The 21,985-nt window shown below is 41.9% G+C and overlaps 1 protein-coding gene across 9 annotated transcripts in view; it reads right to left on the bottom strand.

The window, feature by feature from the left end:
- NEBL (nebulette) overlaps positions 1-21,985 on the bottom strand; it is a 186,787-nt gene that overhangs the window by 43,901 nt on the left and 120,901 nt on the right. For 6 of the 9 annotated variants that reach the window (XM_079948296.1, XM_079948294.1, XM_079948292.1 and 3 more), the window contains exons 2-5: positions 13,480-13,759; positions 13,320-13,391; positions 11,050-11,154; positions 2,879-2,989 (exon numbers count right to left, since the gene is read on the bottom strand). The exons of the other annotated variants lie outside the window; for them this stretch is intronic. In XM_079948296.1, the coding sequence (XP_079804422.1) occupies positions 2,879-2,989; positions 11,050-11,154; positions 13,320-13,391; positions 13,480-13,548 (357 nt within the window). In that variant the 5' untranslated portion in view covers positions 13,549-13,759. The remainder of the gene's footprint in view (positions 1-2,878; positions 2,990-11,049; positions 11,155-13,319; positions 13,392-13,479; positions 13,760-21,985) is intronic. 9 annotated transcript variants of the gene reach the window in all.

Below are 21,985 nucleotides of genomic sequence, written 5' to 3'. Positions count from 1 at the left end.
CATAGAAAATGGGTGCCCAGTAATCCTCTTGAAGGAAGAAATGTTGGTTTGCAAAATCTCTTTTTCATATGCAAGTGAGCTAGAATCCTCTCACAGCTATTTTGGTGCTCAGAAATTTGTTTACTTCTTCTAATGAATAAACAGTAATGCTAGTTAGGCTAATTGCTGATTAATCTCTTCAGTGCCACATTCGATGATCCTGTACATATCCTCATCCTCCTTGACCCCTCTGCTGTTTTGCTACAGCTGATTACCTTTTCTCTTCCTAATTATTTTTATAGGGAGAAGGTCTTCTGCTTTCTCTCAGCAATCTGTTTTTGGCTCTCTGCTTTTCTCTTTCCACATAGTCTATTAGGGTCAACTGAGTAGTGACTAAGCTGCTAAAATGCTAGCTAGACTCTTGGGAAGATTTGTAGTTAGTTGGCAGGCCATACTGAAATTGTATTTCTCAATCGTTCCTGGAGAAATGTGGCAAGTAGGCTGCAGCAGGGTTCTGTCCTGGGCCCAGTGCTGTGTTAACTTCTTAATAAAAGACTTGGGTAAAGGAAATGGGATGAGGTGATCATCAAATTTGTAGATGTTGCCAAACTTGAAGGTATAGCTAATGGGTATGCACACTGGCCAAATAACAAGGCAAATTGCGGAGATTCATAAGTTGTTTTTTCCTCCTTCAAAGTGCACTTTAAAAGAGGTACTTCTCTGTACTATTGTTGGTTGTTGTTGCTGGCAACTATCTGACTTGAGAGGCAATGGAGTGCATCTCCAGCGGTGAAGTCAAACAGCTATGTTAGCAGCACCAAAGTAACCCCCCTTGGGCTCAAGTCTGGGCAGCGTGTATGAAGGTCGTGCCTTGCCCTGCCCCTGGCTCTTGGTCACAAGCAACATTTTTTAAAAACAAACAAACATCAAATTAGGCACTGAGATGTTCTTTCCATCTTCTGTGACAGCACTGTAAGTCATGGAGGACACTGGAGCCACAATAAATATAGAGGAAAGGCAAGGAAAGCAAGAGGGAGCAGAATATAAATATTATCATTTTATTCCCTCCAGCATATGTCAAACTTGTCTGTGCATGAACACTGCACTTTTGGAAGATGCGAGTCTAGATGAGGGTGGTTTGGGAAGGGACAAATCTCAGCTCTGCTGTAAAACCACCATCTCTCCTTTCATTTTCCTTGCAGGCATAGTTTTTGGGAAACCCGACAAGAGGAAATTATTCCACTTTCCCTGGCTTTTGCAGCAGAATGCAGTGATTTATGTTACAAATGGGAAATAAATGTGTCTGCAGGTTTTACATTTTCATGCTACATCTAATATATATTATGTATGTCCTCTTAAAAAAAAAGGATGTGTGTTTCAGAATAAATGTTTTAATAGCAGTTTCATTATTTAATTATTTAGGAATATGTTTTATACGAGGAACATCAACAAGACAGAGCTGCACTAACAAACTTATTTTAATCTTATAGTCAGTTTTTTATTGTATCTGTTCTGTTGTATCACTGAAGGGGGGGGGGGTTTACTATGTAAAACTGTATGCTATGCTGTTTTGGAACAGGGCCAGAAAAGAAATGCATTGACAGCCAGATAAATTATGTTAATCTCATTTATAAATCAAACTAAGTATGTTATTTAAAAACATTCTGTAATTTACTGCTATCACAATAGAAAGCTCACTTAAACTCTTAACTCTTTGCAACCAGCAATTTTAAGAGACTGTATTGATTACAGATTTACCTGTTACTGTGCTGATCTAGATTGTTATAAGCTGTTTATTATACATCTGTTTCTCACAACCGTGATTGCAATTTCCTGTTTCCGCCTGCTTGTGGATACTTAAGGTGTACAAATCAAAGTCTATTTTTCGAATGTCTTCAGATTTCAAGCAGTATCGCTAAGAGCGAATGTTTTTCTCCCTTGCAAAAATCATAGCTGCCTTTCTTAAAACAATTTATTCTAGACTGAGATTTTTAAGGTCACTCTTCCTGAATAACATACATATAATAAGGAATGAGTATGAAAAGTCTTGTTTATATTTAAAAAAAAGAGTATGGTTGTTCCTTCTTGGCGCCTCAAATGAGACAGCAGTGAGATGGCTCATCTGAAAAACGCATCTTTGAACCCAAACAAACTGTATAATTTCCCTTTTCTGGGTTAGGTGCTCAAATGTGTGGATTGGCAGCCTAGCTTCAAACATTAATTGTCCAGAACCGCTTTGATCTGGCTTATGAAGCAGGTTTGAGGCAGAAACTGCCTTGCTCACCCTGGCTGACTTAAACTCTATACCAGGAGATAGTCAGGAATGTGCAACCTTGCTGATTCTCCTGGATCAGCTTCCAATACCATTGATCATGGTGGACCTTCTGGGTCTTCTGTCTGGATTGGAAACTGGAAGAATCAAACTGCAATGGTTTTGTTCCCATCTGAGTGGAAGAATCCAGAAAGTGGTGCTGGGAAATGTTTACTCCACCCTGTGGTATGGGTGCAATGGGTGCCACTAAGTTCTATGTTGTGTCCTATGTCATTTTACCATTGTCACAGAACTGCTGGTAGAGGCTGTTCAGAGAATTCCTGAAGTGGGAGTACTAGCCAGTCTTATCAGTTACTAAAATTGCTGCAGACAGAACACTCCAGGGTGGATCATAGAGTAACTTGTACACTGGGACTCTGGGGAGGAATAGGACTTCTAGACACGTTTATGGGAGGCATGGAAAGGAATGGATAGAATGACTGACAGCTAACAAGTGGAGGCAGAAGGCCCCAACATGTACCCTGAAGTGGAGGGGTGCTTTCCTCCATGTGCATACGCATGTGTACCAGCAGGAAATGGATCAGGCTGCTTAAATATACAGTATACTTATTTTTTTATAAAAATTACTTTGCTCTGAAGCTGCGTAACTTCTTTTGTGAACACGCTGTCAATTGTGGCTGGCATCTGCTGATAGATTGAGTTGGAGAGGTCTTTCTTTGCACCTGCTTTGTATTGTGCCTAGAAGGAAGAGAAATAATGCAGCAATTATTTCAAACAGATTAAAAAGACATTTAGGACGAAAGGTTCAACATTATGCCTTTTGACAACTGGATATAAAAATAGATTTTGCCCATCTCTTGTGACAAATCTTTATAGACATCTCTTTGAGATTCTGATTGCAGCATTAAAAGTTTTTGTCTATGGTAAGCAGTTATCTTCACAGAATTTGTGGCAGACCCACTTGAAAGAGTTAATGTAATAATATATATTTTTAAACCATATCTGCTCCCCTGGAGAGGCTCCCTTTTGTTTTCCAACTTCCATGACAGCCTCCACTCACCAACCCTGCTTCGTTTCTCTTTACTGACCCTCTACAAACCAACCCAACTGAAGAACTCTATGTGATATATCCTACATGTGTAAGCCCCATGTTGTCCACCAGAGTTTTGTTATCCTTGTTTTTGCTATATTAAATAAACATATTTTTAAAATAAATAAAAAGGGGAATGTAGGGGAATGTAGGTGAAGGCATTTATTTCACAGCCATTCAGAATTCTCAAACATGCACAAATTCGGGAACATATTTTGATGTAAAACCTTTATGCAAAACCACACACTCTGCCCTGAATATTGCTGAATTTTGCCGTGTGTGTGTGTGTGTGTTCACTATAGTCCATAAATATTTCCAAAACAAATAATGTTGAAGTGTTTGACTTGCATCTGGAATCAGTAAGACCCAAAGAATATACACATAAAAATACAGAATGACACACATACAGTATTGAGTATCTATAAATAGATCAAAGCACCTAAGTATTATGAGCTAGCGCCCAACAGATTTATACTTGGTACATCAATAACACTTTAAATAAATTAGAATTGCTAATTTTGTATCCATTTTACAGATTACTCTCTTATACAATGTAACAATTCCATTTTTCGGCCAAACTTGGATTCTAAAATAATTCTAGCATGTTACTTGAAATCATGCAATATCAATTTACACTAATGTGTTTTTGAATTAAGAGTCCTATAAAAGTGACAGTTTCCAGAGGAACAGCCATGTTAGTCTGTTGCAGCAATTAAAGACTAACTACTTTATTATGGAATAAACTTTTGTCGACACTGATCCATGTGCCTGGCAGGAGAGGGGGCAGTCTCAGTAATTCTGGGTAAGGGGAGACATGGTGTGGTAGGTGGGGCAGGCCAGATAAGCAGTTAGTGACAGTGCCATGTGCCAGCCCCTCCTCCAACCTGGGGCGCTGTGATTGTCCTATCAGCCAGCCCTTGGGTCTGCGGCTGCTGCTGTTGAATGCCAAGTCTTTTTTTTTTTTTATAAAGATTTTTATTAATTTCCAATTTTTTTAAACAAAAACAAAAGACAACAAAAAACAAACAAACAGAAAACTCATATTTTCATAACCTTATTTTCATAACCCTCTTTTCCCGGACTTCCCCATACCTTTCCCTTTTTGCATCCTTAATTTAGTACCGTTATTCAGCAACCTATCTTGCCCAATTAAATATAAATTCGTCCTCTTTCTCTATTCCACCCTAAGTTTTAAACCCAATTATCGCTGCAATTCTACGTCTTCTTTTCCCTCAGCATTTTAACACTCCTCAGTTTTATAATAATTCTTAAGATACATCTTAAATTTCTTCCAGTCTTCTTCCACAGTCTCTTTCTCTTGGTCGCGGATTCTGCCGGTCATTTCTGCCAGTCCCATAAAGTCAATCACTTTCGCCTGCCATTCCTCCAGCGTGGGTAGCTCTTGTGTCTTCCAATACTTTGCTAGAAGAATCCTTGCTGCCGTAGTAGCGTACAAAAAGAAATTCCTGTCCTTCTTCGGCACCAACTGGCCGACCATACCCAAGAGAAATGCCTCTGGTTTCTTGTTAAAGGTGCACTTAAGCACTTTCTTAATTTCATTGTAAATCATTTCCCAGAAGGCCTTAATCTTTGGGCAGGTCCACCAAAGGTGGAAAAAGGTACCCTCAGTCTCTTTACATTTCCAACATTTGTTATTGGGCAAATGATAAATCTTTGCAAGCTTGACTGGGGTCATGTACCACCTATAAATCATTTTCATTATGTTTTCTCGTAAGGCATTGCATGCCGTAAATTTAATACCTGTGGTCCATAACTGCTCCCAGTCAGCAAACATAATGTCATGACCTATGTCCTGTGCCCATTTAACCATAGCAGACTTCACTGTCTCATCTATTGTATTCCACTTCAACAGCAAGTTGTACATTCTTGATAAATTCTTAGTATTGGGCTCTAACAATTCTGTTTCTAATTTCGATTTCTCCACCTGGAAACCAATTTTCCTGTCTTGTTTGAAAGCCTCCATTATTTGAAAATAATGGAGCCAATCTCGTACCTTGGACTTTATTTTCTCATAACTTTGTAATCTAAATTCACCACCTTCTTGTTCTAAAATCTCAGAATATTTCGGCCAATTGGTTGTCATATTAAGTTTCTTTACCTCCTTAGCCTCCATAGGTGAAAGCCACCTGGGAGTTCTGTTTTCCAATAAATCTTTATACCGTATCCATACATTGTATAGTGCTTTCCTGACAATGTGATTTTTAAAACCCTTATACACTTTAACCTTGTCATACCAGATATATGCATGCCAACCAAAATTATTATCAAATCCTTCCAAATCTAGAATGTCTGCATTTTCAAGAAGTAGCCAATCTTTTAACCAGCAGAAAGCTGCCGATTCATAGTAAAGTCTTAAGTCCGGCAGGGCAAACCCCCCTCTTTCTTTAGAGTCAGTAAGTATCTTAAACTTAATTCTGGGCTTTTTGCCCTGCCAGACAAATTTAGATATGTCTTTCTGCCACTTCTTGAAACAGTCCAGTTTATCAACAATTTGTAATGTCTGAAACAAAAATAACATTCTAGGCAATACATTCATTTTGATCACAGCGATTCGACCTAACAAGGAAAGCTTCAGGTTTGACCATATTTCTAAATCTTTCTTTATCTCAGTCCAGCACTTGTCATAGTTGTCCTTAAATAAGTTCACATTCTTAGATGTCATGTTAATCCCCAGGTATTTTACACTCTTTGCCACCACTAACCCAGTTTCCTCTTGGAATCTTTCCCTTTCAACATTTGTTAAGTTCTTTTCCAATACCTTGGTTTTTTGTTTATTCAACTTAAATCCTGCGACCTGGCCAAATATTTGAATTAATTCCAAAGCTCTTTTGGTACTAGTGTCTGGCTCTTGCAAGGTCAGTACTAAATCATCTGCAAAAGCCTTTAATTTGTAATGTCTGGCTCCGACCTGAATCCCTTTTACCAGCTGATCTCCCCTAATCATATTTAACAGGACCTCCAGGACCGATATAAAAAGTAATGGGGATATTGGGCACCCCTGACGTGTCCCTTTTTCTATAGGTAATTCATCCATAACCACATTATTTACAATTAACTTCGCCTTTTGCTCAGAATAGATTGCACTTATACCATTTTCAAACCTTTGGCCTACCCCCATCCCATGGAGATTCTTTTTCATAAATTTCCAAGATATATTGTCAAAGGCTTTCTCCGCGTCCACGAAAATTAAAACTGCCTTCGTATTAATGTTCACTGTCAACATTTCTATAATGTCAATTATATTCCTTACATTAGTAGATATATGCCTACCCGGGAGAAAGCCTGCCTGATCTTTATGAATCTCCTCCACCAGCACCTTCTTTAATCTTTTTGCCAAAATGTCTGCAAAAATTTTGTAATCCACATTAAGTAATGATATAGGGCGGTAGTTTTTGATCTGTTTTTTATCAACCTCAGTCTTTGGTATAAGTGTGATGAAGGCTTCTTTCCACGTCTCAGGTGCCCTTTTCCCCTCTAATATCTCGTTACAAACCTCCTTAAGTGGCTGAATTATCCAGTCTTTCAAGGCTTTGTAATATCTGGAGGTTAGTCCATCTGGCCCTGGAGATTTCCCCAGTTGCATGTTTTGAATGGCACCCTCAATTTCTTGTTCAGTTATTTTCTCATTTAAAAACACCATACTTTGTTGCGAAATTTTTTGTAATCCATATTTCTTAAGAAATTCTTCAATGTCTCTTTCGTTTTCCGGCCCTTGTGCATACAATCTTCTGAAATAGCTCTGAAAGCAATTGCTGATCTCATTTGGTTTCGAAATATTCTTTCCATCTACCTCCAAGCTTGTGACTGTGTTCAATTTCTGTCTCTTCTTCAATTGCCATGACAGGAGTTTCCCACATTTATCTGCCGATTCAAATGTCTTTTGTCTCATTCGTTTAATTTTCCATTCAATCTCCTGGTTCATCAATTCCATATATTGCTTCTGATACAATTTGATTTGTCTCAAGATCTCATGTGACTTTGGGTTAGATCTCAATTTCTTTTCACTGTCTTTTATCTTTTCCAAAATTTTATCTTTCTTCTCCTGTTGTTTCCTCCTTTTCAAGGAATTCTGCTGTATCAGGAAACCCCTCATCACGGCCTTGCTTGCGTCCCAGATCACTCGTTTCTCCACTTCTGTCCTTAGATTTATCTCAAAATAGTCCTTCAAAGTCTTTTGGGCCTTTTGGTACACCTCTGGATCTTTAAATAGGGTGTCATTCATTCTCCATCTGAAGGAGCCAGCTGTTGTTGTTTTCATTTCCATCTTTACTGCATTATGGTCGGAGCATGTCTTTGGGCAGATTTCCACTTTCTTTATCTTAGAAGCCATCCCACTAGTAATCCATATTTGATCTATTCTTGTCCAGGTCATCTGTGATTCTGAAAAGAATGTTCCCTCCCTCTCGAGGGGATTTCTTGTTCTCCAAATGTCGATCAGGTCCAAGTTGTCAGTCATTTCAAAAAAAGTCTTAGGTAGTCTCCCGTCCTTGGAGATCACCTGTCTTTGTGCTTTATCCATGTTTGTAGAGACGACCCCGTTCATATCGCCTAATAAGATCACCTTATAATCCAGATAGTTTGTTAATGTCTCATGTAAATTCTTATAAAATTCTGCCTTCCCTTCATTTGGTGCATAAATTCCAAATATCAAAATTTTTTCTCCTTGAATCTGTATCTCAATTGCCAAGATTCTGCCCTGTTCATCTTTGAAAATCTGTCTTGGAGCCAATTTCTCTTTTGCATATATCACCACTCCTCTTTTCTTAACTTTATCTGATGAAATAAATTCTTGTCCCAGTCTTTTATTTATAAGTAATCTTCTTTGTGCTCTTGTCACGTGGGTTTCTTGTAGACAAATTAGATCCAATTGTTCTTTCTTCAAAATGTGAAAAACCTCACGCCTTTTTCTGGGAAGGTTCAGTCCATTACAGTTCCAAGTTAAAATTTTCAGAGACATTGTTGGTTAGTTACCTCCAACTGCACCCTGCAGCTGTTCTTCGTCCGTTGGTGATTTGAGTCCAAATGTCAAATTCCCCAAATCTGTATCTGCAGTTGAGTTGAGGACCCCTTTCACCAGGTCTTCTCCGTGTTTATGTAGGAACTGTTCTTTATCTTGTACAGTTTTTATCTTGACTTTCTTTCCTCTGAAGTTGAAAGACAAACCCTGTGGAAATTCCCACCTGAAAGGTATGTTGTTCTTCTTCAGCAGGTCCACCAAAGTCTTGAACTGAGTTCTCACCTCCAAAATATATTTTGGGATATCCCTGTAAATTTGCACAGAGACGTTTTGAATCTGGAGTGTTTTCTGGTAATGCAAACTAAGTATCTTGTCTCTCTCCTCTTTCGACCTCAATGTAATCAGGCAGTCCCTTGGGATCTTCCTGCCTTGCCTTCTACCCAATCTGAAGGCGGTTTTAATCTCAAATTCTGTTCCCTCTAGGTTTTCCTGCCAAAAGTCTGAAATTTCTTTTGTGAGAAAGTCCACTAGGTTGTCCCCTTCACTCTCAGGAACCAACCTAAGTCTTAAATTCTTCTCCTTACGCTGCATGTCCCATAAAGAGAGGGTCGCCTCATGCTGGTCAAGCCTCCTACAAACAGGGACTAAATTTTCCTGTGTGGATTCCGCAGTAGATTTAGCCTCTTCTGCAATTTTCCTTATTGTGGCGTTCTCCTCTACCAACTGTTGTATAATCTCTGTGTTAGACGTTACGCTCTTCGTGTTTAAATCCAATTTTGCCGTTAGATCTGCCAGTTGCTTAGTATTTTCTGTACTCTGTTTATTCAATCTTTCTAGAGATTCATTTATCTTCAATAATGCCTGCGTCACTGACTCCATGAATGCACTTATTCCCTTTTCCTGTCCACCTGGGCCTGTTGGCAATAGTCCTGATAAGGAGCCCCTTTTCTTATGTGCTGCTTTAGACTTAGATCTTGTTGCTATCTCATCTCCAGGGCCGCTCATGTCCCAAGGTCGTTCTCACAGGAACAGGTTTGAGTGGAAAAATCCAGTGACTTTGTTGTTAACAATCGTGTTGCAACTGTTACTTCCAGCCCTCTAGAGGGAGCTGGGATCTTCAATATAGCAAAGAAACAATGAATCCAAGAACCCTCAGAGAGAAAAGTTACTAAAAACTTCTCTCAGTCTTTTTAGTTGCAACCGTATAATTTTTACAAAGTCTCAATAAATTGTATCAAATAAAGTCTCCTCTTTGCAAAGTCTTTGACAGCTCCCTGTCAAAGTGTTTCACTCAGGCAGTCCGTTCCCAGAGACAGAGTCTGCGGTAAATTGTCCCTTAAAAAGTTTCCCTGCAGGTTTCCTTTCTTTTTCACCCCCCCCCCGTTCCTGCTCCCTAGGGGGGGGGACTTAAGTCAATGCTGGGGTTAATCCCTTTTTTTTAAAATTTTTCTTAAAAAAATGTCAATTGCAGCTTACCAAGTCCGTTGCTTTAGCAGTCATGCAGTCTGGGGAAGGCAGACTTCCTTTGTTTACCGTCCCCACTTTCGGCCAAATTTTTAAAGAAGTTAGATTTAAGGTCCCGAAAGGGTTGCCAATCCTACTCACGGGAATCTCTTTCAGTCCAAATAACAGGAAGAAGTCGGCGCTCTCCGCTAATGGCGATGCGGCTTCACTCCACGAGCTGGGTAACGACTCTCAGCTCTGCGCTCCCCCGATGCTCCTCCGGAGCCTTTAAAAAGGCTCTTTCGCAGTAAAAGGGGGCGCAAACGATGCCCACCGAGTCTCCTTGCTCACAGGCTTCCGCGCCTGTGATTTTAGGGGTCCCCGCTTCGCCGTAGCGGTCAGACCCGAACTCGCGGAGCAGCTCTCTCTCCAGAGAACGGAGAGCGAGCCGCCATTAGCGCCGGCGCCAACCGGAAGTCCCTGTTGAATGCCAAGTCAACTCTGAATAAGATCTTCCTCATGCATGATCTGATTGTGGATGAGGGGGCCGATCTGGTCTGTATCTCTGAGACCTGGGCAGATGAGTAGGGTGGCACAGGCTATGTCCACCTGTATAGTCAATGCAGCATCAGGGAAGACTTGAGGAACAGGGGAGGGGAGTTGCTGTGGCTCATAGAAATGCCATTGCTTTGTCAAGACTCTCTGTCCGTTGAGAGGGATCTAGAATGTGTGTTCCTGGCACAAAGCAATCAGTACAGATTAGGGATTCTGCTCATTTACCTCCCACTTCACTGCCCAGCAGTCTCCCTACCTGAGCTGACAGAGCTGGTCTCAGAAGCAGTGTTGAGGACCCCCAAACTGCCCATTCTGGGGGACTTCAACATCCATGCCAAGGCAATTGGCTCTGGGGTGGCTCAAGACTTCTCGGCTACCATGACACCATGAGTCTGTCCCAACATGTGATCAGTCCAATGCAAGTGGCAGGCCACACTCTGCAGGCCAGTTGCCAATCTCCCCTTTTGGGGCAAGGTTCTTGAGCGGGTGGTTGCAGACCAGATCCAGGCACTCTTGGAGGAAACTGCCCTGTATGATGACCTCTGTCAGGAGAGAAGCAGGAATATGTATCCCTGTCAATTCTCCTCAGTGGCTTTGGATACCATCAAGCATAGTATCCTTCTAGAGCTTACTGTCTGAGTTAGGAGTGGGTGGAAGTGCTGGAACTGTAAATAATGCTACTCTCGGACTGTACATATTGCCAAACAATTTCCCAAATATTCTGTGCCTTACCTCAGAAATAAAGGCAGAGATGTTTTTCACATGCTTTAGCTGAGGGGTGTCAGGAACAAATATGCACTGGCCTTTAGATTTTTCATATGCTCCTTTATAATGGACCTGTAAATGAAGAATAGGATTGGAAAGGAGAAGTAGAAAATAATATATTAGCGTGTGCATGTATAAACTGTGTATAAACTGTCGGCCCGTGTTGAACCTTGCTGTAGTGCAAGACAAGCAAGCATGGTCTCACTGGGGGGCCAGGGTGCAGATTCCAACCAAGCAGATACCAAACCCACACTTGGGTTTGCTGTGGTCAATCCTCCCCCTCAAGCCCTTTATGGGGGGCCCTTATACTATGTTGATCCTGACCAATGCCATTTTCACCCTCATACAATGTTCTTCCGCCTGTGAATTTCACTGAAGAAAGGTGGGAAAAGCCCCAACCAAGTGCTTATCAGGTTGAGAGAGTAAAATTCATTTCCGGCCCAAAATTGCTCAGTGAAGGCTCTAACCCGAGGCTGGGCGTGCTGAAACCTCTCAAACAAAATGGCTGTGAGATCCAGGGGAAGCAGCCTTATATAGACTTTCCCCTCCTCTCTTCAGCAAGGGCTCATGGGAAAGCTTTTTCCCATGAGCCCATCACACAGAGAATATACTGGGTAAAATCTTGCCCCAGTATTTTGCTGCAATCTTTGGGCCACAGCGCTGCCGGGCAAAGGTATCCCATGCTTTTAGCTTATATGTACCTCATTCAGAAAAGGAAACACAAAGCTTGAATCAGTGCTAGGAACTGGACATCAGAGAGATGTAAAGTGGCTAGACGAGGACACTTAAACATTTCAGTTATCATCACTATGCTTATAATGGCAGAAATCCAACAGACTTCCATTAAGCCAGTGAAAAGAGCTTTAGAAATCAATGATCTAGAGAAGAAGGTTCTTCGTGGATATCCACTGTGGATCTGACAAGTTTCAATTTTGTGTATGTGATAAAAGCAGCAACACCACCACAATCCTGTTAAAGTTAAGCACAATTAAGTCTCATTGCTTTGAACAGAAGACAGTTAAGCAAGAGACCAACCATGCCACTGAAATTAGTGGGTCTCAAGGAAAAACTAATACTATGGCCTTGATACAGCCATAGTTAAGAATTTTCATATGTTCAAGATGGCTTCAGTATATTGTCTCAAGGCAGTTCAATATTGTTATCACCCTTTCACAGATGGTCGCGCTGAACCTGAGAGATTATGGTATGGCCAATGGCTACCTCAGTGGAATCACAGTTGTGCTGACATTTATTTATTTAGTGAAATATTTTAACTCTGCCTTTCTTTCAAAGAGAAATCCAGAGCAGCTAATAAAATTTAAACACATATACAGTGGTACCTCGGGTTAAGTACTTAATTCGTTCTGGAGGTCCGTTCTTAACCTGAAACTGTTCTTAACCTGAAGCACCACTTTAGCTAATGGGGCCTCCTGCTGCTGCCGTGCCGCCACTGCACAATTTTTGTTCTCATCCTGAAGCAAAGCTCTTAACCTGAAGCACTATTTCTGGGTTAGCGGAGTCTGTAACCTGAAGCATATGTAACCCAAGGTACCACTGTACAACATCAGAAAAAAAAATTAAAACAATCAAAACCAAAGGTATAAAAAACAGCAACAGGGACCTCCAATAATAAAAAATGCAATGCCCTAAAGAACCATATACTGTCCAAATGGCACAGACCGTGCAATGAAGAAGCCAGTCATGTCTCCCTAGGGAGGTTTTTCGGGGGCTCAAGTGACATGACAAAGATGAGTTCTCTATCTCAAACCCACCAAAAGAATGCCTGAAGCCAAGACTCATTTGCTCTGAAATTCACCAGCTCCATCTGAGCAATGATGTCCCAGAAAACAACATTCAGAGTTGTTGTAAAAAGGAGTCACTTATTGCTCAAATTCAACCTTCGTAATGCCACTTTAAAGCCAACTTCTAAAAAAATTTGGGCTCCACATTATTTAAAACCCCATCAGAATTTGTTAATAAGCTTCTACTGACAACTTAGAAACGTTGGAACACTTTGCAAAGAAAAGGGAAAATTGAAAATGGGAAAAACCAGTTTCACAATGCCGTTTTAAAGGAAAACCGCTAACCCTTTCACAAATATGCATACATATTTTTCAAGAACAAATTGGTCCGTTTCTACTTAGAGCCTTGGATGCGTGCTTTAAAAATCTTGTCTAGCTGAAACATGACCAAAAATTTAATAAGGAATTAACACACTACTAAGAACCTTTACTTACGTCACTTATCATTTCAGTGCACCTTCTGGCAAGCTCCATGTTTCTATCCTCAATAACAGGCTTAAGGAACACCTATAGAAGAAAGAAGGCATGCCAAAAATGAGTACAAATCACATAATGAATTCCCTAGCACTTTACAGAATGTATCAGAACCACCCACCTTTGCCTCAGAGTTCTCATCCTCCTCCTCACTTCCATTCTCCCTAGATTCTTGAAACAGCATTCTCATTTCTTCCGTTCAGTTAGAAAAATGGCAAAGTTCAGTAAGGTAAAATAGCTTGCACTCTACAACTTGTTGAATGCCTATGCTGGTCTGCTTCTACAGCGAGCTTAACGTCCCCATGGTTTTTCCCTTATTTAGGCAGTACTTCAAGGGTCTTATCTGAACAATTCAGCATGTGTGGAGTGAAAGGCGTCACAAATGTCCTTGCTGTAGTGACCTAAAAACAACAAAAAAACCAAAAAGAGTTAATACTTCCTTGCAACCAGGCTTAAAATATCTAAAACTGCACTTGAGAATATTGAGCTTTAAACAAAAGCCTGCCCCTTAATTTTGTAAAATTGGCAGGATTACAAAATTATCAGGAGTGTGTATATGAACATACAGGAGTGCTAGTAGTGCACGTGTGAATCCAAGTACACACTTGCAACAACACCTCAAAAATACAATGTTATAGGTTTGAGGGGGGACTGCCCTATACCCTAGAAATTAATAAACTGTATGATTTTTATTATTTGGGGTATTGGAGTATTTGGCGTATAATTTGGAGCCAGTGGCTCATCTGGGATAGTGATGTTAGTATTACAAAAGGTATTGATGGCCCAATCTAAGAGGAATCTTGGGCCTGGGCAGACAGAGGTTGCCAAGGTGGGGGAGGTGACAGGAAAGAGTGTCTTTAGCAAGGTGTGATGGGAAGAAGAAGGGAGAACAAAGGGAGGTATCTGTCTTGGGCAGTCTGCCTGCCGTATGGCTGGGAGAGGTACTTTGGGCTCCTGCGCTTCACTGCTGTGGGGAACAAGCCCCTCTTGAGATGACTATGCTGTAAGATCTGGACACCCTCCATCTAAATTCAGGTGTAAATATGTTTTTTGGGAGAAAAAAATCGTATTTCTTAAAGCTACAACAGCCTCTGCCGCATCTTCAATTTTCAAAAGGAGCACAGACCCTGGTTGAGGGCCAAGACCCCTGGAATCCCATGCACAGCTCAGCAGGGATCAGAGACCATTGACCAACTATGTCAAACTCGCACTGCTAATTACAAGTCTTGTCTTGTAGACAAACAGCAAACATAGCTTTCTGCTATTCCTACAGATTTCCCAGAAAGCTGTATAGTTCAAATACTGGGGGGGGGGGGGGTGTTAGTTATACAGTAAACCTACATTACATTTTGACACATTTACCTGAAAAGACTCCTGTCATTTTCAATGAAGGGAACCTGGTTGACTTAACAGGTGAAAGTTACAATATGGTAAAAGCATACTAAAAACCTTCTAAAATATACTGTGAAGAATTTTTAAAAAGCGGTTCTACAGAATGACTTTGATCGTACAATAATACTGCATTGGGATACCAGCCAGGGCAGCATTTACAGTACCCTCTGTTGGTGTTGTGGACTAAGTGCCTAAGTGCTGAGCTAGAAATACTCTGTAGCTTGTCCTACATTCCCTGCTCTCCCTTTCCCATACATGAACTTGCTGAAGGTTCATTTTCCTGTGTTTACTTATCTGGGGTTGTTCTTGTTTTCTAGACGCACTGAATATATCATTCCAAGAGGACACAGAGTACTCATCTGTGTGCTCGTGTTCTTGACACACCTTCCCAGAGCCTATCAAGGTGGCAATGTGCCCTACTTTACAGAGGACAGTACTCTGTTTGAAGGGCAGACAGAATACAAGGAATACCCTGTTGGAAGAGATGCTTGGGTCCAAGTCCAGCAGAACCAAATGAAGGGAATGCAAAGGCCTTGTGGTATAGTAGTTAAAGTGTTGGCCCAGGACCTAGGAAACATCACTTTCAGGGTTATTGTTGTTTTTTTGTTTCTCATTATTCCAGCCTGAAAGTCTAGAATAATTTCTGCAACAGCTTGTGATTTATTTTTTTAAGTCCTCATAAAAACCTCTTTTAAACGTTTTGATATGCATTTTTTCCTAATATTCACACTTTTGCAAAGCAATGTTTTTTAGTATAATGTGTTTTTGCATGTTATTTTCAACTATGCATTTTTAAATGAGCTCTTTACCATACTATTTGCATTTTTAATATACATCACTATGTATTATGGAGAACTGAAGTGGAAATTTTGAACGATGGCTATGGTTAAGTCTGCATATTATTTTGGAAACTGCAAATTAGGTAAGTTTCTCCTCCATTCCCAGGTAGAAGGGCCCAATGGTACCATCACTAGGTATGGCTATTCCAGGCTCTGCGAGTAGTTGGCTGCCTAGGCAGATGACTACAATTCTATAGCTCATCACATTCAAGCACAGTTCTGACACTAGAAGTTCTTGTCCTAAAATCCTTTCTCCACCAGTGCTTCTCCCCCGAAATTGCCTTGCCCAGCTATTACTCTCCTGGTGAGATTTCCAAGGCTACAAGTAAACTTATTGAGAGAAAAATGGCTGGGGGAGGCTGTTTCAAGGACACGTTTGGCACCGCACTCTTTCCTACCTTTCACTGTAAATCTCCTCCACATGGCTTTATAGGCTGTCAGCACAATCCACATGCTAACACATAGGCTGACCCTAACCCTGGAGAGAAACGAGGATGTCGTTCCAGAGAACTGACATAAAATGAATTGAAAATGTAATGGCTAGCAATGATTAGGTAAAGGGAAGTTAGGCTCCCTACGAAGAACGCTACCCAACAAGGAAACATGGTTACCTTGACAACAGGGAGATGGTGATAAATATGGCTCTTTCTTGCAACCTCCTGAAAAACATAATTCTGCCTACACATTGTCAAATATCTATTTTACAGTTGCCATACTACATTCCAACACATGCAGCTGCAGCAGCTCTGTGAGTACAGTTAGCATATTTTAGGATCTAAATGACAATTTAATGCCGGTAAAAAAAAGGTTGTATACCCAGCAATATATATATATATATTCATTTGCTACATAGAATGCTTTGCTTTGCAGGCACTCCTTGATCGAACCATATGAAACTTTAGGTTTCACAATTCATCGGGAGGGGCAGAATTATGAACACTTAAATAGAAACAGGCTTTTGTGCTGCATAGTTCAGGAACACACAGTGTAAGCTCAAGAGATAATATGCATCAAAATTTCCAAATTAAACCTGAAACTAGACAGGCCAAGTGGTCTGACGCAGTATAAGGCAGCTTCCTCTGCTCCCGAGTTCCTGCTGGGAACTTGCATCTCTATGAAGTCTTGGGACTATCCGCCCAGTGTCTCATGAAGCATCACACTGTAGATGTCTTACAGTACTTCAGTTTCAAAAATGGAATTGGGGCTACAAAATCCAGACTCCTGCCCTAGGGCATTATCCATGCAAGCTGCTGACACAGCCCATTCACTGACCCACTTCCATGAAGAAGCACACAAGGCTTTGGATTGTCACCCTTCATGGGAGCAGAGCTCCGATTGGCTGGAGAGTTAGCTGTTAGCATGCTTTTTGTCTTCATCCTGAATGGGATCTAAGTCATGAGTTTTCATTGATTAAATTGGCTGTTTTGGTCATAAAGGAACTTTGGTAGAAGAGCCAGCACAGATATGGCTTTTCAAAATGGCCTTTAGCTCCTATTTTTTCTAAGGGTAAAACGTTAAAGGGTAAAGGACCCCTGGACGGTTAAGTCCAGTCAAAGGTGACTATGGGGTGCGGCGCTCATCTCGCTTTCAGGCCAAGGGAACCGGCACTTGTCTGGTGCTTGGCTGTGCCTATTTTGTGATAGGCTGCCATAATGCAAAGTGAAGATTATGAATGGTCTGAGGCCAAGAACATCTCTGAACAAGGTAATACGTTTGGTGACCCTCCATCACCTATTTACTACTGCATGAAATTGACATATATCTGGGTACTTAGTAATGAGAGATATAAAATGTAGACATCGAATGCAACAGATCAAAGAGAGAGGAGGGAAGCCTCAAAATGGCACTACCTGTCTTTTTTCTCACCCCATCCTCCCTCTGTCTTTCCCATGACAACCTAGTAGCAATCTAAGGACATCTGCCAAGACTGGTACAGTAGGCTACCAAAGCCAGCCAAAGAACCCAATGGTTTTAAGCTGTTCTACTATTGCTTTCCATTCTGTTTCAGAGATGCCGCCAGTTTTGAGAGCCCTGGACAAGAAACCCTGTGTGCCACCTCCAGGGCTGTCTTAAGCATATGCGGTGCCAAGGTACAAAGATCTGCCCAGTGCCCCCCCCCAGGTTGCCCAGTCCCAGGCATGGAGGGCGGAGCAGGCCAGCCACCTCAGCATCTAGCTGGCTCAGTAGCCCCTGAACTCGCACCGCAAGCAGAAAAGCCCACTACAGTACTCTGACCGGTGGGCGGGCTCTTCCCCAGACTCAACTCTCGGGCCCCAGACTCTCGGCCTGGTGCCCCTGAGAGCCCGGCGCCCAGGTGCCCCGCACCCCTAGTACCTATGGGTAAGATGGCCTTGATCACCTTTGTGCTGGTCCACTTCCTTGCCATCTTCACTGTACTGGCCACCCTGCTCTTCTCCATTACTCCTGCCACTGCTACCACCCCTGATGCTTGCTTTTTTGGGTGGCTGAGTGGTTAAGGCCCCTGTATTTTTAATTCTCCGAAATGCTGGTAGGCCCAATGTAAATCCTAAGGCAATTCTGTGGAAACAATGGAGTGTGGGTGGCTGCAGATGGCCCAGCACATAACTTCATTTTCTAGTGCACGTACTGACTTGCTGGCACCCAATCATTTTGGGCATCATTTCACTTTAGAGTCACGTTTTTGCCCCAGACACAGACAACTTTCTCACTTAAAGAAGGAGAGCTTGCACATCTTCAGAGTACTGGACATACATTGTACTGAAGATGTATTGAAGAGACAGCGGGTTGACTTTCTTATGGGGAAAGCAAGTTTAAAGCTAAATGTGCTTTAGGCAGTTTAGGTGACAGGGGACTCTTTAAATAATTTAGGGATCTGTCATGGTTTGCTCTGGTGTGGATCTGTCATGGTATCTCATGATTGGGCAGCTGTTTGTTTAGTGGAGGGATAAGACAAGTTTATAATAACGGACTTGTTCTCTGCCAGATAATGTCAAAGATTCCCCATGGGCATCTTTTTGAATTTTCTGCATCTGTAATGCATATGGAGAACATACATTAACTTTTAATTTCATGGCCCTTTTGGCCCTAGGTACATGTGTATAGTTTCATAGGTCTGGAAAAGCAAGCTCTAGCCCACAACAGTGATTGCCACAATAAGTCTGTTAATCTTCAAGGTGCCACAAGTTATATTTCCTGCAACAAGTCAATATGGCGACACCTTCAGAAGCTGTCTTGAATATTATCTACCACCATATATTATAACATATTAAGCAATTTAATATGTGCACAAGCAACACAATAACATTTAGTGTAATGTGCAGCTAGTTTAATAATTCAAGCATTTACATTTTACCCCTGGAGGAAAGTGTTTCTATCTCTCTAACAGCAGCTGAGTGTCAGCCTTCACTCTTAAACATGCCAGGAGTTTTTTTAATTGTTTTAAAAATAAACTGGTGCTGTGGGGAAATCACTAGAGAGTTTTAATAGGGCAACCTAATCAAGACATATTTGGGGTCTTTGTACATTTTATTAATTGGGGTTCCATACCCTACCGCTGTGGGTTAAACTACAGAGCCTAGGGCTTGCTGATCAGAAGGTCGGCGACGGGGTGAGCTCCCATTGCTCGGTCCCAGCTCCTGCCAACCTAGCAGTTCAAAAGCACGTCAAAGTGCAAGTAGTTAAATAGGTACTGCTCCGGCAGGGAAGGTAAACGGCGTTTCCATGCGCTGCTCTGGTTCGCCAGAAGCGGCTTAGTCATGCTGGCCACGTGACCCGGAAGCTGTATGCCTGCTCTTTTGGCCAATAAAGCGAGATGAGTGCCGCAACCCCAGAGTCGACCACGACTGGACCTAATTGTCAGGAGCCCCTTTACCTTTATCCTACCATCTGAACATCTGCTCCAGTGCTCGGTAGAACTTGGCAGCTACAAGACAGAGCAGTCAGGACTCAATAAGAACTAGAATTAGCCTAGGAACCCCATTTCTTATCTGGGCACATACAGTGCATAGATAAAGTACCTGGCACCTGCAAGACGTGTGCTCTGCAACTGAGTTATGGGCCTGTGCAGAGAGCTTTTCCTCCTTTCATATAGCAGCCATGACATCAGTGGAGGAGATTGTGATTCATTTCTTAATTTTCCTGAGATACTAGCCTATAGGGGCTGCTGTCTTCTGCTCTTGGCACTTGGTCCTTTTTCAGCTGTGAAAGATAGGAAAGTGGACTAGGTATGTCAAAACTAAAGAGACTACAACCAAAATCTTAGAGTGGTGGTGATGCACTAGAAGGGCTCTGCATAAATGGTTATTTCATTAAGCCATAACCTGGGTGAACCATCCTATGAAGCAGCGAATTCTGAATGAACCATATGTCAGTACCCTTAGGTGCTATCTAAAATGAACAGCTCAATGAGCAACATTTTCAAAGTGTAATTAGCTTAAGATAGTTTTATGTGATTTTTATAAAAAGTGCATTTATTCCAAACATTTGACCTAATATTTCAAACTACAGGTAAGTCGGTTACTGCATTAAAACACAATGTGTTAACAAGCAAATTAAATTTAAAATGTGTGGAAGGTGGCAGATCTATTATTGACCTGCTGCAAGATAAAATACCAGTTATTTTGCTTTTTATAAGCTTTCATCTGGGGTTGCGACTTTCTTGCTTCAATTTACAGAACACCCTTTCTGCTTGTGATGCACTACTGTTTACAGCTGTCGATGCTTTTGAAAGCATCTGGGTTGATAAGTACAAATATGAAGCTATACAATTCTCTGCATATGCTTAATTTCTAGCTTGCGTTTGGTGACATTAGCTGCGGAGTGGTTTAAATTACTAACATAGTAAAGCAGGATTATTGCATGCTAGATTTAAAAGTGTGTTAGGAAATGAAATAAGGCTCCATGTTGGGAAAGGTATGTATAAATAAGATTTGACATTTCCCTCTTCTGCCTCCTGGCAAAGCCTCATGCCATTTTGATTTACAGATTATTATCTCTGGGGTTTTGATGAGACTTTAAAGTCGCCTCTCATGCTCTAGAAAAATCCACAAAGCTCATTGGTATAGATTCAAACCAGCCCCTGGCGCTAGATAGTATTTTATTTTTTTTTAACAGAAAGGCAGACTCTGGCTGCCTATGAGATCATCAGAAAGATAAAAGCCTAAAAGCTCATCCAAGTTATGCCCTTGGCCCTCCTGGAAATTAACTTTCTAGTGACAGCCTGAATATGTAAACCTTAATAAATAAGCTATTGGTTTGAAAAAAAGAATCTGTCCTACTTCATCTTGTCACTTGCAGCCTATATTGGATTGCATTTTTGTGTCACCTTATCTGTTCCCCCTTATTCCTTTTCTTACTGCCACAAGTTCATATTCATGCTATGCTTATCTTCGTCCATTCCTGCCATTCTCAGCGACTGGAACAGTCTGTCTTTCACTCAGCGCAGATGCCATTCCTCCTTCTAAAAACCTTGCTCCAATCTACTGTAATGGTTCTAGGGGTTGCTCGTGCGTAATCTAGTGTAATGGTTCTAGGGGTTGCTCGTGCGTAAACCGGCGCCACACCTGGCTGGGTTGCCTGAGTGAACCTTTTCTGTCCAGACAGTCACTCGCCCGTGGCTGTCTCAATCGCTGGCAGAATCCGTCAGTAGGCGTTTCTTGAACCCCTTCTCCACTGGTGTTACACTGATTCCCTTCCCCAGAAGATGGGCTGCCTCTCCCCATCCTGGGACGCTCTCTGGAATCCCTCTGGAGCCCGCTCTCTCGCTCTGGCCCTGATGGCAGTTCCCTGACATCCACCTCCATCCACCTACGGTGAAAGTAGGGACCTATGGAACACCGGATGTATCTTCATGCTGTCAGGCAACTTGAGTTTGAATGCCACTGGGTTCACCTGCTGTATTACCTCAAAAGGCCCCAGCCGCCTCGGCTGCAGCTTCTTGCACCCTCCTTTTAGGGGTAACCCTTGGGTTGACAACCACACTCGGTCTCCCACTCGTATGGCCTCCCCCTCCTGACGGTGCCTGTCCACCTCCCTCTTGTAAACTTCCTTGGCCCGCTCCAAGTTCACCCTGAGTTGCTGGTGCAAGGCCTCCATTTCCTCCACAAATTGCTCAGCCGCAGGTACACTCCATCCTTCCTCCCCCCTCCCCGGGAAGGCCCTGGGGTGACACCCATAATTGGCCATGAAAGGGCTCATTCCCATGGACACATGTTCAGCATTATTGTACACAACTTCAGCCAAAGCTAATTTCTCTACCCAGTCGTTCTGTCTCTTGCTGACGTAGCAGCGTAGGTATTGCTGGAGTATACCGTTCGCTCTTTCTGCTTGTCCATTGGTCTCTGGGTGCCTTGCCATCGAGAAACTCACCTTGACCTGTAGCAAGCTCATGAGCTTCCTCCAGAACTGGGAAGTAAA

This window comes from Podarcis cretensis (genome assembly GCF_951804945.1).
Source record: "Podarcis cretensis genome assembly, chromosome: 12".
Lineage (NCBI taxonomy): Eukaryota > Metazoa > Chordata > Lepidosauria > Squamata > Lacertidae > Podarcis > Podarcis cretensis.
This window is presented reverse-complemented; position numbering and strand designations above follow the sequence as displayed.